The sequence below is a fragment of the Rhinoderma darwinii genome, chromosome 2 (assembly GCF_050947455.1).
Source record: "Rhinoderma darwinii isolate aRhiDar2 chromosome 2, aRhiDar2.hap1, whole genome shotgun sequence".
NCBI classification, from domain to species: Eukaryota; Metazoa; Chordata; class Amphibia; order Anura; family Rhinodermatidae; genus Rhinoderma; species Rhinoderma darwinii.
Genome location: NC_134688.1, coordinates 226,427,044 through 226,448,910, shown reverse-complemented (window position 1 = coordinate 226,448,910; position 21,867 = coordinate 226,427,044). Strand labels below are relative to the sequence as shown.

General features: G+C 43.8%; 1 protein-coding gene across 1 annotated transcript; it reads right to left on the bottom strand.

Moving 5' to 3' along the window:
- Nucleotides 1–11,616: 11,616 nt before the first annotated feature.
- LOC142740980 (speedy protein 1-B-like) lies at nucleotides 11,617–16,807 on the bottom strand. The gene is made up of 6 exons (XM_075850383.1): nucleotides 16,731–16,807; nucleotides 16,112–16,206; nucleotides 14,717–14,799; nucleotides 14,066–14,234; nucleotides 13,613–13,858; nucleotides 11,617–13,181 (listed from the first exon to the last, which is right to left on the bottom strand). The coding sequence occupies exons 1-5, from the start codon at nucleotides 16,741–16,743 to the stop codon at nucleotides 13,622–13,624; spliced, it is 597 nt and encodes a 198-aa protein (XP_075706498.1). The 5' UTR covers nucleotides 16,744–16,807; the 3' UTR covers nucleotides 11,617–13,181; nucleotides 13,613–13,621.
- Nucleotides 16,808–21,867: the final 5,060 nt, after the last annotated feature.

The window sequence follows — 21,867 nt, the reverse complement described above, 5'->3', positions numbered from 1 at the left end:
TTTTGCCAACAGTAATAAAAAAAAAATTCTTCCGTTTTCTGATGTGAGGCGCGACGTGTGATGAATTTTGAACGCGCCTCACATTAATAGTAATTAATCCCATCATGTTTCTCAGTCATATTGGGTTAATGTGCGAGGTACATGATGGGGTTAATTACTATTAATGTGAGGAACATGGAGGGTAAATTCATCGCACCTCATGCCTCACATTAATAAGTGAATGAAAGCCGTGTTTATTTCATTTTTTTATTTTAATGTTTATTGTAAAAAAGGTGAAGGTGTATTTTTTTTAAAATTTAACAATACTTTGTTTTTACTTTATTTTTAAACTTTAATGTACTGACATATATCAGATATGTGCCAGTACATTAACCTGTGGACGGATAATACACAGGCAGTTGTTAGGACATACTTGGGTATGTCCTAACAACATGAAATATGGTAAGACAGCCCTGGGGTCCGTCAATAGACCCTGGGCTGTCTGCCCATATATGGTATGGCCCTCGATCGCGTCACAGGAATTCCCTGTGACGCGATCCAGGGGCATCCCCCCTTCTCACTTTCCCCTGAATGCTGCAGTCAGCTGTGATCGCAGCATTCAGGGGAATAACGGCGGAGATGAGAGGTTTCTCTGATCTCCGCCGTTATAGCGCGGGGCTGCGGCTGTGTAATACAGCCATTGCCCCGCTCCTGACAGGAAGTGCGCGCGCGGTCAGCATGAGGTGATGCGGCCGGCGCTGCACTAATGAGCGGCAGTTCAGGCACTGAAGACAGAACATGGGGGTGTTTTGTAGCGCGCCCGCCATGTTCTGTCTCCAGTGCCGCCGCTCATTAGTGCAGCGCTGGCCGCATTGCATCATCCTGACCCCGCGAACTTATCATGACTCAGGAGCGGGGCTGTGGCTGAATTACACAGCCGCAGCCGCGCTCCCATACATTCATGTGTCACTATACTGAGCTGTGCGGCTGCAACGTGCATCCCTAATGTAGACAATATCCGGCATATAAGACGACCCCACACTTTTGACATTTTTTTAAGGGTGTAAAAAGTCGTCTTGTACGCCGATATATACGGTAATTAGAATCTACATACAGGGTAGACCTATTCATAACGTGTACATTACATTTCATTACAACACGCATTATCATTGAAACCTCTTTGAGACAACTACCTTAAAGGGGTTTTCTCATCAGGGACATTTATGCCATATCCACAGGATATGTCATAAATGTCAGAAACATGTCACCTCTGGGACCCGCAACTATCTAGAACGGGCCCCCTAAACTCAGTTCTGCCGCTCTGTGTTGTGGCTGAAGCAGGAGATTTCTTACAATGAAGAAGAAAACAGCGTAGCTCAATGAGTCGCATAGAACTGAATGGTAGTTACAGAAAAAGCGCACTCGCATGCTACGCTGTTTCCGTAACTGTCATTCACTACTATGGAACTTACAGAAAAAGCGTAGCTCAGCGAGCTACGCTGTTTTCTTCTTCATGGTCATAAATCTGCTTCAGCCACAAGACAGAGCGACATAACTGGGTTTAGGGTGCCCCCGTTCTAGAGGTAGGTGCGGGTCCCAGGGGTGGGACCCGCATCTCTCTGACATTTATGACAAATCCTGTGGATATGCCATAAATGTCCCTGATAGGAAAACCGCTTTAAATTGTTTTTTAGAGGGATGATCCTCTCAAAGAACAAGGCAAATCTAGTCTGCTCAAAGAAGTGATCTTTTAGACACCATATACATAATATAGACCTTACAGTTGGTTGAATGGTTTATCCTAAATTTTTGGGAACTGTTTGAGTAGGGTCTTATCCCCTTATTGTTATCAGTTATCAAGTCTTCTTCATCATTGGTTACAAAAATTTTAAATGGCTGAATAGAAGAACCTCAAGACATTTCCAGCAAAGATATAGAGAATGTTGCCTTTTAGCTTAGTAGTGGTTAGATCTAAGTTCTCATAAATAATAGTTATTGGTAACCTCCATAGAATTTTGCAAGACAGAGGAACACAAATCAATCAGACATGGTCCTCTGTACAGGGGCATAGCTAAAGGCTCATGGGCCATGGTGCAAAAGTTCAGCTTGGGCCCTCCCTTCCCCACAACTTCTCTTCATGGCTGTGGCCCATCTGTAAGTTTCAGCTGCATCGCTGGGCCTCCTAAGTGACCCATTGATGCAGCACTAGCAGCCAGAGGCGTTGCTACGGTCAGAAAAGATCATGAGCATGAACTCAAAGACATATGCTTTGTACCGCACCACATACCTATAAATAGTGCAGCCCCCAATAAGAGTCAAATACTAGTTCTACACAGTGAATAGTGAGCATAGTACAGTTACATCCAATGACTTAGGCCCCATGCACACGACCGTGCCCGCAATCACGGCCCGCGATTGCGGGCACGGCCGGCCGCTGACTGACAGCCGCATTTTCGGGCCGTGCTCCCATACAAAGTATGAGAGCACGGCCCGCAAAATGCAAAAGAACGGACATGTTCCATAATTCCCGGAACATTTCCACGGCACAGACACCCTTCCGTAGTGCTACGGAAAGGCGTCAGTGTTCAATGAAAGTGAATGGCTCCGTTTTTTCATCTTCTCTTTCCCTTCTCTTCTCAACTTCTTCCAAGTTCCAGTCATCACTTGCCAATGCTTCTACAGAGTTAGGCTATGTTCACACAGGGTGGATACGCCGCGGCGCAGGGAATTCCGGATGAAAAACCGCACTAAATTGTGGTGCAGTTTTTCGTCTGGGATGTCCGCTATGGAAAATTGCCTTCTGGGATGACATTTTATCCCATATGACTGTAGCAGCCTCAGGAGGCAAGTCTGGATGAAGAAACACAGAGTTCTGGGTAAGTATAAGATTTTCGTTTTTCTCAGTTGAATCGCTGCTTTTCCGCCGCAAACAAACACAACATCTGCTATTTGTTGTGGGTTTTACCTCCCCATTGAATTCAAATGGAAAAACCCGCAACAAAAAAGCAGCGATTACGTAAATACAATTGACATGCTATGGGTTAAAAAACCGCACCGCAAGTCAATTTCCGCTCGTCATTTACGCAGGGTGTGGATGAGATTTGATTAAATCTCTTCCACTTTGCTGCTACTGTATTATCCTGCAGAATTATTGCAATGAAATCCGTTTCAGAAAATTTGCAGTATCTACGCTACGCGTGAACTTATCCTTATAATATTACCTTTTGTGCCCCCAAAGTAATAATCCCCTCTGTGCCCCCAAAGTAATAATACCCCCTCCAGTCTGCTGAGACAGACTGAGTGATCCGCTGCCGCCCGCCTTTTATCATGTCAAGTCTTTATTGGCAGTGTCTATATTGCATATATATCTAAATATAAAGTATTTGCAGGGTCTTTAAAAAAAATTACAATAAATAACTCACAGTGATCCGTTTATGGCTTTCTTCCTCCAGTTCCTTGTCTGTTCCCAGTTGGTTGGCGGGCAATCCTTGTAGGCCAGCACAGCAAACACAGCTTGTACTTCTACACCAGCTTAAGGGTATGTCCACATTGGTTATTTTCAGCCGTTTTTCAGGCCATAGACTCCCTGAAAAACGGCTGAAAAAATGGAAACTAAACGCCTCCAAACATCTGCCCATTGATTTCAATGGGAAAAACTGCGTTTCATCCAACGGGGCGTTTTTTTAGGCGGCCGTTTGAAAAAACGGCGCGTAAAAGAAGGTCCCGTAAAAAGAAGTGCATGTAAATTTTTGAGCCATTTTTCATTGTGTCATTGTGTCATCTGTGGAAAAACAGCTTAAAAAACGGCCGCAAAAAATGTTTGATGCTTAAAAAACGGGTGAAAATCAGAAGCTGTTTTCCCTTGAAAACAGCTCTGTATTTTACAGCTGTTTTTTGTTTTGCGTGTGAACATACCCTTACAGACACTATTTTACGATTTGTCTGTTTGTATCTTTCATGGGCAGTAAACCCTGAAGTGATAAGTACAATACAGTGAACATGCACTGAGCTATGCACAGCAAAACACATTATATATGCTGGTAGAGATCTAAATATTTCTGCACACTCCAGAAGAAAGAAATCAGTTTTTATTTTCTCTTTCCCAAGTGCAGAGAAGATAAGACGGGAGGCAGGATACCTGCGGAAGACGAATCAGTCCTAGGCTTATCTAATGCTAATTAACAGCTCAGCTCTCAGGTTATAGTGCCCTGAGAGTCTTTGCAGCAGCACAGATGGAGGTCGGTGCAGCAGGTTGTGCCAGACGTGGCGGGCAGTACAAGACGTGGCAGAAGACACTGGACGTGGCAAACAACAGCAGGTGCAGTAGGACACGACTCCAACACTAGTAGGCACAGGAACAAGGATACAGGAACAGGTAACAGGGCACGGGTAACAACTGGAACGGGAAACACTAAGGGACTATTTGCAAGACAGACTTGGGATAAACTAACAATGCTCAGGCAAGGATCAGGAGGGCTGGCGCCTTCTTATAGACCAGGAAATCATGTGGGTTGATGATGATGATGATTTTCATATGTGCGCGCTAGCCCTTTAAGAGCGGGCACGAGCGTGCACGCGCACACTACGGGACACAGCGGACTGGAGCGGAAGTGAACACTGGCGTCTCATAGGAAGGAGCGCTCACACGTCCATGGCTGCGGGCGTCGGGAGGTGAGTGAACCCGACGGCCCGCGGCCATGGACGCTACACAGACTTAGTAGGCACCTTTGCGGGGGAACTCACAGTGGCAGTAAAATGGCAGAAAACATCACTTTGTGCCCCCATATAGACGTTAGGCCCTGTTTATGCCCCCATATAGAATTTAGGCCCCCAGTTTGTACAATCATAAATTTAGTGCCTTGTGTAGATAGTGCCACACAGCCCCTTCCCAGGTAGTGCCACACAGCAGCCCTCCTCCCAAGTAGTGCCACACAGCCCCCATCCCAGGTAGTGCCACACATCCCACCTCCCTTGTTGTGCCATACAGCCCCCCTCCCAAGTAGTGACACACAGCCCCCTTCTTGGTAGTGCCAAACAGCCCCCCTTCATGGTAGTGCCACACAGCCACCCTCCCTGGTAGTGCCACACATCCCCCTCCTTGGTAGTGCCACACTGCCCCCCTTCTTGGTAGTGCCACACAGCCCCCCACCCTGTAGGTAGTGCCTTTGGGGCTCCCTCTAGGAGTGGAATCCCCATCCAGAGCATTGCCGACGCTCTGGCTGGGGATTCCGCTTCAGGAGTAGACCCTGACGTCACTGCCGATATATGAACAGTGTTGTCAGGGGCAACCCCAGAGCCATAGTCTCAGGCAGAGCACTACTATCACTCTGCCTGGCTCTCCTGATCTTCTCCTGACATCACCGTCCATATATGGATAGTGATGTCCGGAGCAGAGCTGAAGTCCTGGGCAGAGCGCTAGTAAAGGCTCTGCTCCAGTACTCCGTCTCTGGGGAAGCCCCTGACAACACTATCCATATATGGATATTGATGTCAGGGGCAACCCCAGAGCCAATGTCCCGGGCAGAGCACTACTAGCACTCTGCCTAGGACACTGCTCTGCTCCTGACATCACTGTCCATATATGGACAAACATGTCAGGGACTTCCCCAGAGATGGAGTCCCGGAGCAGAGCCGCTTATAGCGCTCTGTCTGGGACTCCTTCTCTCCTCCTGACATCACTGTCCATATATAGACAGTGATGTCTGGGGCTTCCCCAGAGACGGAGTACCGGGCAGATCGGAATTAGCTACAAGCACTCTGCCTGGGAGACTGTAGCGTAGGAAATGGCAGAGCGGGGAGATACCTCCCTGCTCTGCCAAAGAGTTCAATAGTATCAGCGTCCTAAGGACGCAGATACTATTGAACATGGCGTCTCTACTGCTGTAGCAGCCATAGTGGTTGCTAATGGACCACTGAGCTTGGGGGGGGGGGCCATGACGGTGAGTGGCACGGGCCCACTCATGCCACGTGCCCTGTGGCAACCGCTAAGGCTGCTACAGCGGTAGTTACGCCACCTCCTAGACAAGGGTTCCAGTTAGAAGCAGAATCCCTGGCAAGACTCTGGCCGGGGATTCCACTCCTGGAGGAGCCATGACGGCAGCATCAGTGCATGGCGACCGAGTGGGCTCACCCAAGGGTAGTGGGCCCCGACACTTGCCCGGGTTTGCCGGGTGCTGGCGCCGGCCCCGGTCTTAGTCATCTAGCTCATCGAGCTTAGTTTAATGATCATCATTGATTTGGAAAGGTATATTTCTGCCTGATTTTTGCATTAACTCTTGCCTGTTCCTTGTTGTGTAATACACTTCCAGTCATTTATTATACAAACTTCTTTACACAAGAATGTTGTACAGTATCCTGTAACGTTCCTTGTCTATTTCTAATAAAATAATTTGAACACAGGAGCAACAGATTACTGTGAATTCATTCAGTTTATTCAACTCACCGGGGAAGGGGGGTAGAAAATATTTAACCTTAGACAGTTTATAGAAAAAAGGTTCAAAAGGAGCTATATATATATATATATATATATAGATATATATATATATATATATATATATATATATATATATACACATTTATATATATATATGTATGTAAGTCACTGGCCACAATGATCACTTAATGCATTGTCAGTATGTTAAAATACATCTTCACTCAGCAAGCAGCAGCGGGAGACTACGACCTGTAGTGAGGTAAATGGTAAGGTAATTTTTATTAGCTGCACGGATAGACATTGCTAAGTTATGGAGAATGTTGCCTGTTAATGTGGAGGTGGTTAGAGCTAACCTCCAGAGCAAAGAAAGTTTATTATTTTACTACACTCCTCAACATTGAAATTGCAACACCAAGAAGGACAAGACATAAGGCAGGGGCGTAGCTAGGGGGGGGGGGAGGCGGGGCATGTGCCCCGGGCGCAACTAGGTGGTAGGGAAGGGGGGCGCCGAAGAGCAGCTGATCGCTGCTGATAGGCGCCCCGTATGTCAGACACCTGCAGCAGCTTTATCAAGAGCCAGGAAATTACGGCGTTCTGACTGGGGTCTGTGTTGGCCAGGGAGTGGACCAGTCCATCAGTAACATGAGGTCAGATGAGACTCAGGTCAGGGGACAGGTCCACTCCCGTGCTGCACCCTTCCAGCTCTGCCTCTACTCTGTGCTCTGCTGAGAAGCAGAGAGGAAGCTCCGCCCACAGCCCGTCCTGACCTGTGATGCTGTCAGCAAGGAGACATGGTGAGTGTCTGTGTGTGTATGTGTATATATGTGTGTGTAGTGTGTATACTATGTGTGCCTCTGTCTATGTGTGTGTGTGTGTGTGTGTGTGTGTGTGTGTGTGTCTGTGTCTCTGTCTCTGCATGTGTTTGTCTCTTACATCTTCTACATTATCTGTACTCAGAGAGTTATCACTGTGTGTTACCTGTGGTGTTACATAGGACTGCAGGTGACATAACTACATTATCTGTAATCAGAGAGTTATTACTGTGTTATCTGTGGTGTTACATAGGACTGCAGGTAACACTACTACATTATCTATACTCAGAGAGTTATCACTGTGTGTTACCTGTGGTGTTACATAGGACTGCAGGTGACATAACTACATTATCTGTAATCAGAGAATTATCACTGTGTGTTACCTGTGGTGTTACATAGGACTGCAGGTGACATAACTACATTATCTGTGCTGTGTACATATGTGCCTCTGTGCGTATATATGGGTCTGTGAATGTGTCTTTGTGCTTGTATATTTGTGCCTTTTATGTATTTGCATATGTTCCTGTCTGTGTATTTATCTGCCGGTGTATGTATATGTGTCTGTACATATGTGGCTCTATTTGCAGGGGGGAGTGTGGCGCTATTTACAAAGCTTGTAAAATGTAGAAATGCTTTTATACTCGAGCTACATTAAAAAAATTGTGAACAAAATTACACCTCATTGATTGGTAGAGAAAGCAAACATGGCGAGGGGGAAGGAGATGTCAGGAAATAAGTTGGGGGGGGGCGCCAATCTGAATCTTTGCCCCGGGTGCAGGAGAACCTAGCTACGCCTCTGCATAAGGTTATGCAAATTGAGGAAGTATCAGGTGTCGCTAAGATCTGCAAATTATCAAATTTTCAAACACCAATTTGTGGCATGTGGAAGGGGCATAAAAGCCAGATTGAAAGCAAAGTTTAAAGTTTTAACCCCATGAAACCTCAATAATTGGATCAAGTGGTGTGGGATGATTGTGCGATGCCTCCTGTTTGTCGACATGCCAATTTTTGCAACTTGTTGCTAACTAAGAGGGACAGAATCCTTGAACTGAGGGACTTTGGTTTATCACTCCAGCAGATCGCTACCTGCCTATGCCGAGATGTCATCACTGTTCAACGTTGCGTGTTCTGGAGGTTGGGAGAACAACAACGAACGGGAATGACAGAAAAGAGGTTCACGGAGGCAAACCTCTGCACGGATGGGTCATCTGATTGGAAGAATAGCGCATAGTGATCCATTCTGTGCTGCAAGTGAAATTGGACGTCACATCCCAAGCCTAGGGTGGCAACCAGTGTAGACGCAAACCATCAGAAGGCGTTTGCATGACATTGGGCTACAAGCCAGACTTCCAGCTACATGTGTTCCATTGACCACACGCCACCGCTCTCAAAGGCTATCATGGTGCACAATAAGACAGCAATGAAGGCCGGAATGGAGGTCTATCCTCTTCAGCGATGAGGCCCGCTTTTGTTTTGGAGGCAATGATAGCCGGAGATTGATCTGGAGACCACGTGGGCAACGCCATGGAGAGACCTTCACATGGGAACGTCACACTAATCCTTCGTCCGGGATTATGGCGTGGGGTGGCATAATGTACAGTAGCCAGACCCCTCTAGCCTTAATTTCAGGTGCACTAACAGCTCAGCGTTACATTTATCGTGGAACCAGTGGAACAGCCATTTCTCCATAGTGTCGCAGAAGCCATTTTTCACCAGGACAACGCCAGGCCTCATTTTGCTTGTGCTACTGTGAGAAGCCTGCTTGGCTTAAACGTGCCACCATGGCCTGCAGCCTCTCCGAACTTGTCTACCATCGAGCACATCTGGAACGTCATTGGTTGGCAATGGCAAAGGGAGCTGTCAGTAGCCAATCTTGATGATTTGCGTGCCCAAGTGCATTCAGCGTGACATAACATTCCTCAGACAACCATTAATAACCTCATTGATAGCATGCCAAGGTGTGTAAGTGCGTGTATTTCTACACGTGGTGCTCATACTCAATACTGAATAAATCAAGATGTTTGGAATATTTTGTTTCCATTTTTTGATCATTAGCATATCATTAACATGTCTATCGATCCTGTGCTCTCCACTATTCCAAAACTTTTCCTTCTTAGTGTTTTGCGATTTCAATGTTGAGGAGTGTATTTTAAAGGAAAGGTGTCATGATTTTTTTTTTAATTAATTTATGTGGTTTTATTTAATAAAATATTATATTTACTTTATTTTTTCACATTAAACGTTTTTTTTTTAATTAACACTTTTTTACTTTACTGGGGGCTGCCATGGTGAGTCTTCCTCCCACATTTACAGCAGCTGTAAGTCAGGCTGCTTTGCCTAATTCACCTTGCTCTAATTCTTGGACATGCTCCCTCTGGTGACCACATAGGAAAACATGTCAAATTATTATTTAATTTTTAATACTTCCCACTTTGTGGAAGAAAAAAAATACACAAAAAAACGAATAAATAAAAAAATATAATAAAAATAAGTAACTTCTGTAAAAACATGTTTAATTCGGGACACATTCCCTTTAAGCCCTTTTAAACCTTTTTTATGTCAGAAAACCCCTTTAATATACTCTTATTTGAACTTTTTCAGCGAATATAGACAGTAGCTGAACAAATTTCAGACCTCCCATTTGTTTATTATAAGCAGATGGATAGGTAAGAAATTCCATTAGGTGTGTATTAGAATTCATCACTGATAATAGATGTCGTTTTATTGTCTATTAATTTACTTTAAACTAATGTCTAGATTTGTGCTCTGGAGAAAACTGTGAACTGGAAATAATGAGCTTATTTGTTCCTTGTCATTTTATCCTTATATATGCTGTCAGGTCCGCCATCGGGAATTTCTGGGCCCCATACAGCCAAGTCTTGGCCTCCCTCCATTACCGGGGGTGGACAACGGAAAGTGTGGCGTTTATGTTTGTACATTATACGTGTTAACCCATTTTGGTGCTGACATCAATTACAGTGAACAAAACCATGGAGCAGGCAGTGACCGGTTAATGCCCTGGATTTTGTTCAATTTAGCCAAAACGTATCCCACTGAATGGCATACAGTGGTATACGTCGCCCGGGGAGTGGAGCTTTCCCAGGGCTGGAGTCTATTATTAGCGCTCTGCCCAGAGACTCTGGGGCTGTTCCTCATGTCCATATATGCTGGGCGTAACTAGGAAAGACTGGGACCCATAGCAAACTTTTAACAGGCCATCCCCTCCACTGGGAGTTACACAACCCCCCCCCCCCCTTGTAGATAGTGCCTCTCTGTAGATTCTGCCACACAGCGCCCCCTGTAGATAGCGCCATACAACGCCCTGTAGATAGTGTCACACACAGCCCCCTGTAGATAGCGCCATACAGCCCCAACCCCCCCAAAAAACAAACAAATAAAAAAAACGGCATGTAGCCTATGGGTTGTACCACAAAACACATGGATCCCCTATCCACAAGATAGGGGATACATGTGTGATCGCTGAGGGTTCGACCGCTGGGACCCACAGAGATAAGGAGAAGCGGGGACCATGAGAAACTTTGGACTTCTGGGTCTTTATCTGGCAGCTCAATGCCACACATGCAAAAACCGACCGGCGCTCCATTAATTTCTACGTAGCTGCCGGACACAGACCCCGGAAGTCCAAGGTTTCTCATGGAGCATTTCAGGGAACTTTCAGTCCCCCGGTCTCCTTATTGCTGGGGGTCCCAGCGGTCGGACCCCCAGTGATCACACATGTATCCCCCTTCCTGCGGATAGGGGATACATGTGTTTTGTGGGACAATCCCTTTAATGGCAGTGCGGGGCGATACCTACCTGCTCTGCCGTAGTGTTAAGTGGTGTCGCTACTGCTGTAGTAGACATAGCGGCTGCTAGTGAAGCCTCCAGCAATGGGGGGGGGGGGCTGTGCTGGCGGGCGGCACGGTCCCCCTCATGCCGCAGGCCCCGTAGCTGCCACTATGGCTGCTACAGTAGTAGTTATGCCTCTGGACAAATGTATTAAAATGGTGCACATCTCTTAATAAATTTAAAGCATTTTGAAGTCTCTAGCAGTTATAAAATCTATGAGCAGGCACAGATTTGCACCATTTTAACTTTGTTTTCTAAATAAATATGGCCAAAGCTAAGTCTCCATGGTGACCATACTATCTTTTCCCGTGACTTTCCAAATTTGGTTAATGGTGAGAAAAGCCATTGATTTTAACGCAATTTCATCGCACGTCAACGTCTGAAAAAACTGACATAAAGTGCTGTGTAAATGTGGGCCATTGTCTCAAAAGGAAGAATTCACATCAACCACATTGTGATCTTAGTTGGTAAATAATGTTTTCCTTTAAACACAAATAAAGAAGAAAAGACTCAGGCAAGGTAAAGAATATTAAATAATGTGAAGTTTATTATAGTGTATGTGTTTGTGTGAAGTTTATTATAGTGTATGTGTATGTCTGAAGTTTATTATAGTGTATGTGTATGTCTGAAGTATAGTGTATGTGTAGTTACGTCCCAACACTCACAAAGAGTGGACAGCAACACGCAGGGCAGGAAAAACCCCCAGTGGAGGAAACCTGCAAGGAATCCATGGCTGCTGTACTACCCTTCCTCTAGGCATACTAAGGGAGGTAAACACTATAAAATGTGTGTAAAGTGAAGGTGTATGTGACTATCTAGAGTGAATGCATGTGACTAACTACAGTGATTGTAGGTGTGTGTTTTTGTCTAGTGTTTGTGTGTGTACAGTAATTGAATGTGAATGTGGTGGGGTTCTCGGAGTGTTATAATGTACCGTATGTATATGTGAGTGATTATATATACGTACCTCCCAACGATCGCGGATTCAGAGGGACAATCCCGTATTCTGGGCGATGTCCCGCTGTCCAAGGCAGCCGGTGGTATGCCCCGTTTTTAACTGCATCTGCGTCCTCAGGACGCAGATACAGTTGAATCCAATGGTGAAGCAGGGAGCTCCCTGCTTCACCATTCACTATGTAACACCGGCAGTGAGCGAATCAGCACAGACAGGCACCATGCAGTGACGTCATCACGCCTGTCGTGCCGCGCCACTAATAGCACAGAGCGGAGGAGCAAAGGGATCTCCTACCCTTGTCGTGGCAACGGCGTAGGTAAATATTTATTATTTATTAGGCACTATTGGGGCATTATACTGAATCGGGGCAGCTGTGGGGGCATTATATTGTATGGGGCAGATGTGGGAACATTATACTGTATGGGGGACATCTATGTGGCATATACTGTATGGGGGCATCTGTGGTGGCATTACACTGTATGGGGTACCTATGTGGGCATTATACTGTATGGGGCATCTATGGAGGTATTATACTGTATGATGGCCACTATGGGGGCTTTATACTGTATGAGGGCAGCTTTTTGGCATTATATTGTGTGGGAGCCGCTATGGGCATTATACTGTGTGGGTGGCACTAAAAAGGCATTACAGAGTGTAAAGGCGACTATGGGGGCATTATAGTGTGTGGGGGCAATATGGGACATTATACTGTGGGGGGGAATTTATGTGGTCATTATATTGTGTGTGGGGTTCTATGGGGGGCACTGTACTGCGGGGAGGCAATATGGGCATTATACTGTGTGGGTGGCACTAAAAAGGCATTACAGAGTGTAGAGGCCACTATGGGGGCATTATAGAGTGTGGGGGCAATATGGGATATTATACTGTGGAGGGCACCTATGCGGTCATTATACTGTGTGTGGGGTTCTATGGGGCACACTATGCTGTAGGGAGGCACTATGGAAGCATGATACTGATACATGTTACTGTGTGGGGGGAAATGGGTGTATATGGGCAGGAATTGGGTGGGATTAGAGGTGTAGATACAGGATACAACTCCTTCTCTCCTTGTTTAGGCCTTCATCCATCATGTCTTCTAGTTGTTCTTCTTGTACATCCGGCAGCTTTGGTCCCCATCCTAGCAGCAGTATATCTAAGAAATGAATATAAATCAAAGGGAGAAAAAGTTTATTAACATTATAGAAATGAAAATATCATTGTTATCAAGCTCTTCTATATGAACTCATTAACAAGTAAAAATAAGTTCCCACATTTTAGCATTGTTTTTTAGATATTTTATTAATTGGCTGCAGGATTATGCTGGTCATACCACAGTTGTACCCGCAGTACCATGCAGGCATTAATAATCATGTAATCATTTTGTAGAAAAAAAAGTGGAATTATCGGCAAAATCATGAGGTCATTTTTTGTGGTTTTATGTGGTTTTATCTGCATGGAGAATGTATCCTGAGGGGGTGTATTTTACATTATAAAGCATATTGTTTGATAATCCACTAATTTCTCACATTCTAGTAGACATGTTCATATGTCTCGTACTTGAAACTCTTCAAACTTTTTACTTACCAGAGATGTTTATGAATCTGCTGTTCCGGGTTCCTCCTTTGTGTCTGTCTGGGAAAGGATGTTTACAGCCACTTCCCCCTTGCATGGATGGAGATTGGTGTTACAGAGGTGGCAGGGCAGGGGGCTGATCCATGGGCATTTGATGCAGAGCTCTTCATCATCCCTTTTGAACCGGTGTATGGCCCAGCTGTGATGGATTTTTCTCTCCCTCTTCCATGCCCAATGGTCAGGGTCTTGTGCCATGATCTAGAATTAAACAGTATATAAAGGATTAGAATCACTGCAGACTTATAATGACGCACTCCCACAAATAGCTTCTTGTGCTCCCCGTTTGTAAATACAATGGCATCACTGACACTATGGTTAAAAATAATTACTGAGCGCTTCATCTTCTATTTGTGGGAGTTCTTCTTTAATCAAAGTTTTATAGTTTCCCTGTTTTATGTTACTAACCAGATCACAGGTGGTCCGGTCCACCCAAGCTCTAAATGTCATCCGGATGAGCAACAGGTTGCGTAAGTTCAGTAGCTGTTTCTTCTTTAAAGTCCACTTCCATCCTCGGGCCCAGGTGTAGATCTCTCGATGAAACGGTATGTCCTCTTCAAATTGGTTGGCTAAAAACCTGGAAGTAAGAAAAAAGAAACCAAATAAATGATAGAACATGTCAGAAGAGAAAGCAGAATGGAAAGAACCAACTTCTGATATCATTGGTAGTAATATTACAATTTACGGAATTCTATATTTATGATGATGATGATGGTAATAACAACAGTAGCAGAAGCTGTAGCATTGGTTCACTATATTTTTTACAATGCAGAATTTCAAGATTGTACTGAAGAGTTCAGGACGGGAAACAGGATATCGGGTACACTCTAGTGTAAGAAAATTGTATAGTACCCAGTCATGTGCTCCACATGTGTATATACCGTATGGACTTATATATATATATATACACACACACACACACACACACACACACACACACACACACACACACACACACACACACACACACACACACATATACACAACACACACACACGCACACACACACACACACACACACACATATACACACATGTATGAATAATGAAAGAAACTCACAGACATGGAAAGAAATATGTTCTATATTCCTCAGTACGCAGTCTTGCTCTTCTAAAGTACATGAGGACCATGGCCAGGAGATACTGGTGGGATGAGAAGGAGAGTTAGAGAGTGCAGTATATCTCCGGGCCTGTTACACCCGCAGAAGCCCCTTATGTAAATATGATGGATCCTCTTCAATCTGGAAAATGTTCTGTTCTCTCCCTCAATACAATAATACCTTGTCCGAGATCCTAAGGCACCTGTCCCTTGCTAGAAATAACTTGATGTGTTTGTCTTCTACAAAAATAGCAGAAACAGGATTATTTTAGAACAATTAAATTATAACAATCTTACATTTAAAGGGAATGTGTCACCAGACAGACCCCTTTAATAAAGAGCATCTACAAGTATCTATAGATTTATATAGAGGGTGCTATTGCACCCATATAGGATGCCCGTTAAAAAGAGCGCAGCATGTGTTATTTATGGTGTCTCCAAGCCCGATTGGCCACGAGACACCATGTGGCCGCAGCTACAATTCACTTTGTAACGCAATGGCCTTGGCCACAATTGCATGAGGCCCTCAACCAACTAGGCCTCATGCAATAATAAGTATATAGTTCCTGATTTTGCACCCCAAAATAATAAATGCCATTTAGCAGGTACATTTATAGGTGGTCTTTATGAGGTAAAGACAGAATCACTTAAAAGGGTAACTGTCAGTGACTTTATGCTGCCCTCTCTGAGACCACCATAAAGTAGAGACCGATACACTCATATCAGCGGTCTGTCATGTCTGATAGTTCAGTGATTTTAGAAAACTTAAATTTAGAGCGTTGCAGCGCTCCCATCTCGCTGGGAGAAAGGTGTCCGGCATTTTCATGAGCTGCCGCTCCCCCACTCACCCGATGATTGACAGCTTTATCTTTATTACTGTGCATAAGGAGAAAGCTGTCAGTCATCAGGGCGGGGGCGGTTGTAGCAGCTGCTCATGAAAATGCCGGACTCCTTCCTTCTAGCGCTTGCACCGCACTGCAACATTCAAAATGTATCATCCGCGGAGTAGGGAGAGTGACCGGATCTGTATCTCAACAGTATCATTCCTGAAGAACATTGGGGTAGATTTAATATTACTGGCACATGGTACAAATGGTCCGCCAATCTCTTCACCCTGGCAGCATGCGCAATATTCATCAGCAGGGCCTAATCCATGTTGATGAATCTGTCGTAGGGGAAAATAATGCCAGGTCCAACCTGGCGTTGGTTTTCAACACTTTTCTAGTAGGAAGCGTGTCAGACACTTCGCCCGACACATTTTTATATCATATTAATTGAAATAATAATTCATTTCATGTGATAAAATCTGATACTATGTGTCTGGTTGGAACCATTGGAAGTTGCATTGTGTCTTACCAAGGAGTGTGAAAAAAGCTGCCCGCTCTTCTGGCAGCAGGATAAGGTCGTCCGACCTCTTCTTCTTGCTCTCGCCCTCGATGGCAGATGCTGAGCTGTGATAGTAGAGAGAGATATTTTACAATATTAGGTCTTATGTACTCGGCCATATTAAGAATCCATACAAGTCTAAGTTGTAAGGAAGCGTAATATAGCAGCCATGAAAGTTTATGGGCCAATACTGTACCTCGCTCTGTGTATGATTTCATGAGGTGGCATATGGAGTTTTTTTTCTTTTGGTTTATATGTATTTAGGGCTAATTCACACTAGCAGTTATTTTGCAGTATGTCTTTTTATTACTGATACATTTTGGCAGCAGTTTGTGGTGACTGATCCATAATGATCAAGTGTTTTAACTACATAATTTGCTGTTTTTAATCTAAAATATACTGCAAAACATATCTAGTGTGAACAGTTTCTTATCAACAGACGGACACATTCATCCTCATGGGTGAATCTGATAGAAGTTTTGTGCTGTAAATATTATACAACGTATGTAGCGATGGTTTGTAATGTTCAGTATGGATTTGCTGGTGTAAGTTCATCAAGTATGGTGACTGCAGTGATGTAAACTCTTACCACTCCTCCTCATAAAGGGCAATGAGCTCTCTCTTTCTCTTCCTCATGGTCGCTTCTCCTCTTCTTCCTGGGAACCTTAAAGAGAAGGAAAAATGAACATGAATATGTGGGATGTGACTCTTTCTGAAAAAGATCTTCTAGAGAAGTTACTGTTAAGTTCTGTACTAGTCATAGAGGATGCTCCATTTAAGATGTTGTGTTCTCTGATACAAAGAACATGTTTATATTTTAGGGTTTGCCATGAAATCCTAATAGATAATCCTAATCCATTTTACTTTGCTTGTAGAATAAGGCATAGCCCCATAAAATGTACAACAGTCATTAATGGGTTCAAGATTTTATAAACCACTGCCAAACATTTAATATTATTGTGAAACATTAACGTAAAAGGATTGTATGATATTAGACAAAAAGGGTATTTTTTTTTCTGGGAACAGCGCCACTCTATAGGCTGTCTCTGATATTGCAGCTCAGCTTCTTTAACTTTATTGGGACATTTAATCTGTCAAATATAACTACATTAATTGTGTTTATTTCATGTCTATCTGCTATGTACTATAGTGATTGTACTGTTTCCATCATATTACTATCTGTATATATCCTGTCCCTCCCTGTATAGTAACTGACCCACTACAATATATATATCATAGTCACACTGAGATATAAAGTGGTGATGTTACCTCTAAATGTAAGTTTCTCCATATTAACCCAGTCACCCAAGTTTCTCCATATTTACCCATAGTCACCCAAGTTTCTCCATATTTACCCATAGTCACCCAAGTTTCTCCATATTTACCCATAGTCACCAAAGTTTCTCCATATTTACCCACAGTCACCTATTTGTCTCCATATTTGCCAATAGTCACCCAAGTTTCTCCATATTTACCCATAGTCACCTATTTGTCTCCATATTTACTAATAGTCACCCAAGTTTCTTCATATTATCTTTCCATAGTTACCCATGTTTCTCCATATTTTACCTCTGCTGACTCGCAGCTAGCGGTCTGTCTTTAAATCGGCGTATATAAATCGGCGTCTTAGTCGTAAAACGTGTACTTTTTCGCTTTCGGTAACAATCAGGGAGCCTGTCTTAACTCTAATAGAGAAATCACAGACTGGCACAAACTGATGGTTTTTTTCCTTCTTGAAATTGAAATCTTGCAATTCTATTGGTTGGACAATTGCTATGAGGATTCATGCAGCAGTTATTTAAAGGGAAAGTACATTCCATTAATGTTATGCTGCATTATAACATATTACTTTTATACTCATCCTTATAGTTATCATCCTTATTCCTTCTGGTGTTATTTCTGGAAGCTGCAATGTTGTTTCCTTGGCTGAAGCACAATATGTCATACATAAATAGACTTGGACATATTTAGGCAAAACACTCACCTCTCTTCCTAAACTTCCTATTATTGTAATAGTATTGCTTTGATAATACTTTTTACGATATAAGAAATTGTCCATATTGTCTATATTTATATGTTCAGAGACAGAATAATGAGTGCATTAGGACTTAAATAAGATGGAATATAATGGTTACCTGAAAATAGTCCAGTCTGTGCGGACATGCTGTCCTAACTGGGGGCGCCATGTTATATATGGGGGGCTGCTGAGACGATGGTAATGGCATTTATTACAAACTGCGGTGCACAAGCTTTAAAGGATGTGTAAACCTTTGTAGAACAGCTCGGCAGAAACCTGGTCCTGAGTGTCTCTGACATATAGGGGGGTCTGTTAGGGTTCCATCATGTTTTCTGTCCTTTTGATTATAAGAATAGCTCTTCAAAAGTGATGTAAACCTTCATAAAATCCCCATTTGAGGTCCAACCGCAAGTCTAAATATAGTCTAACTTTACGCTGCGTTTTGACAAATCCGAGCCTTCTATTCAATTTCCCAATATTAGTGTTTACTATATGTCAGTTAGTTGGGGATCTGGGAATATCTTGTGAACAAGCGGGCACTGGCTTCTTGGTTGTTCCACCGGATTGTTGGTGCCTAAGTTTTGCATGGTTTTGCAAGATAAATCAGTGAGGTGTGAGTATACATGTAGCCGGGGTGCTCAACCTGAGCCACAGATTGAAAGTAAAGTTAAAAATAGTGAGTGGTGCAGACTTCCTTCTACTGTGCTTAAAAATAGTAATATACAGGCTAGAATGAAAAAACATAAAAGTCTAGGGGTGTATGGGAGGCAACAGAAAATGGTATGTGGCTGGTTGGGAATATTGGATTTCTGGTATCTGTGCTGATATTTCTGCAAACTAGCAGTGTATAGCAAATACAACTAGCAAGGGCATTATACGGCTGTGGCACCCTGGCACTGAATGGTTTAGCTTTGATAAAGTCTCTATCCAAACTGAAAATGGCACCAGGATGTTGCTCCACTGACTTGTATGGTGGACCTTGTCATGCGTCACATGAATTAAAAATCACATTCCTGGTCGGCCATCCAGTTATGCAAATCATAAAAGACAAACAAATTGTACTTTTCATGTACCGCTCACATTCGCTGCGAATCTCAAACTTTCATTTTCATTTACACAAAGCATATTTTGCTGCAGTGGAAGCATGGGAAGGGTTATTCATTTTAGCAACATGAAGTAACAGTGGAGTGCTCAGAGTGGCCATAATGCTTCCAGCAGGCACAGTGATATATAGCAGTGAATGGGTATGGTGCGCTAGATGGCATGGCTGGTAAAGAAGAGAGAAGAAGCGTCCAGATTCGGCATTGTCAGGGGAAATCGTAGCAAAGAATATGCATCTGAACTATCCCACAACAATTCCATTGGTTATCCTCCTTAGTCAATGGGATGCTTCAATAAAGTAGAAGTGCCGCAGTAACAGCAGCCTGATGTGTCAGCCTGGATATACTTCAGTGGAGAAAAGTCACCTTGCATGTGTCCTAGAGGTCTATTGAGTGTGCATTCTATTAGTTTATATGTTAGGACTGGTTCACACCATGTTTTTGCATCCTGTTGAAAGATACTGTGTTCTTTTCAAGATTACAAAAAAAAGGTACTTATAAAACCCTGCATCATTTTCATGTCTGCTTGCATCCTCTCCACTCATTTAAATCCTTCTGCGGCTCATTTTGATCTTGAGGACCATTGATCATAATGTCAGGCCGTTATATCTGTAGAGTGCATGCATGGTCCTGAAAGAGATTGTTTGGTTAACCCCTACCTGCACGAGTCAGTAACTATACGTCGTCGCAGGAGGTTACTTCCCGCACGAGGACGAATAGTTACTGAGTCGGTGCAGGCAGGGCCACCATCAGAGCAGTACTAAGGGTACTGCTGTAAGGGGCCCGGCCAAACCTATTTGAAAGGGGGCCCGGCAACTACAAAAAGTATTTTATTGTGCAAACGCCATAAGACATAAAAAAACTATAAACATCTGGTATCGCCGTAATCGTATCGTCCCGCAGAATAAAGTGAATATGTCATTTATCGCGCATGGTGAACGCTGTAAAAAAAATTTGAATTAAAAAAACAATATTAGAATTGCTGTTTTTTAGTCACCACGCCACTTAAAAATAGAATAAAAACTGATCAAAAAGTCGCATGCACCCCATGAAAACTGCAATGAATTCCTCAAGGGGTCTAGTTTCCAAAATTTGGTCACTTTTGGGGCTTTTCCACTGTTTTGGCACCACAAGACCTCTTCAAACCGGACATGGTGCCTAATAAAAGGAGGGCTCAAAATCCACTAGGTGCTCCTTTGCTTTGGAGGCCGGTGCTTCAGTCCATTACCGCACTAGGGCTACATGTGGGATAATTCTCAAAACGACAGAATCTGGGAAATAAGTATTGAGTTGCGTTTCTCTGATAAAACCTTTTGTGTTATAAAAAAAATGTTATACAGAGGATTTTCTGACAACAAAAAAAAAGACAATTTTACCTCTACTTTGCTCTAAATTCCCGTGAAATACCTAAAGGGTTCATAAACTTTCTAACTGCTGTTGTGAATACTTTGAGGGGTCTAGTTTCTAAAATGGGGTGTTTCATAGGGGTTTCTAATATATAGGTCCCTCAAAGCAACTTCAGAACTGAACTGGAACCTAAAAAAATAAATAAATTAGGCAATACTTCGCTTCTTACATTATACTGATAATGAGCCGTGCCCACACCGAGATGACCCCAGTTTTGACCGTTTGTATAAACGGAGACCCCTATTAGACCGTTTCAGTGCCCGGTTATCCCAAGCATACACCCCCGAGAAGTGTATTTCTATTGATGAGTCCTTGGTAGATTTTAAAGGGAGGGTTCGATTCCGCAAGTACCTGCCGGGTAAGAAGGCAAGGTATGGCGTGAAGATTTATAAGCTGTGCGAGAGTGCATCAGGTTATACCTACAAATTTAGGATATATAAAGAGAAGGACACCAGTAGTCAACCCCCATAATGCCCCCCCCCCCTTACTGGGTGTTAATGCAAAAATGTATGGGATTTGGTGCACCCACTGCTGGACCAGGGTTACCACCTCTATCGGGATAATTTTTATACCAGCGTCCCACTCTTCAACTGCCTGGCTTCCAGAAGTACTGCGGCATGCGGCACTGCTAGAAGAAATCTGAGAGGCCTCCCTAAGACTCTGTTTGGGCAAACAAGAAGGGGTGAGAGCAGGGCACATTCTAGCAGCAACATATTGTGTGTCAAGTACAAGACAAGGGAGATGCCACACCAGTACCCATGTACCAGTACGAGTTACCAGTACAGAGACCCCCAAACCAGACTGCATCCTGGACTACAATAGGTACATGGGGGGTGGACTTGTCAGATCAAGTCCTGAAGCCCTACAGCGCCATGCTGTGTGGTATAAGAAGCTGGCCCTGCACATCATACCGATGGCTTTGTACAATGTGTACGTGCTACGTCGATGTACAGGCCAGAGGGGAACTTTCCTGGAATTTCAAGAGGTGGTTATCAAGAACCTAATCTTTAGGGACCAGGAAGGGGGGGGGGCACCCAGTACTTCTGGAAGCGAGGCCACACGCATCGTACAAGGGCAACACTTTCCAGGAGAAGTTCCCCAAACTGGCAAGAAGGGAAAAAGTCAAAAGAGGTGCAAAGTCTGCTATAAGAGGGGGATAAGGGAGGACACAATATATCAATGTGACGCGTGTCCCGAAAAAC

Bases quoted from the DNA above. Each gene is read 5' to 3' on its own strand.
- LOC142740980 (XM_075850383.1), bottom strand. The intron at 14,800-16,111 runs GTAAGACACAAT...TCATCCCACCAG, and splicing joins AGCTTTTTTCACACTCCTTG to TATCTCCTGGCCATGGTCCT. The intron at 13,859-14,065 runs GTTAGTAACATA...GTTTAATTCTAG, and splicing joins ACCGGACCACCTGTGATCTG to ATCATGGCACAAGACCCTGA.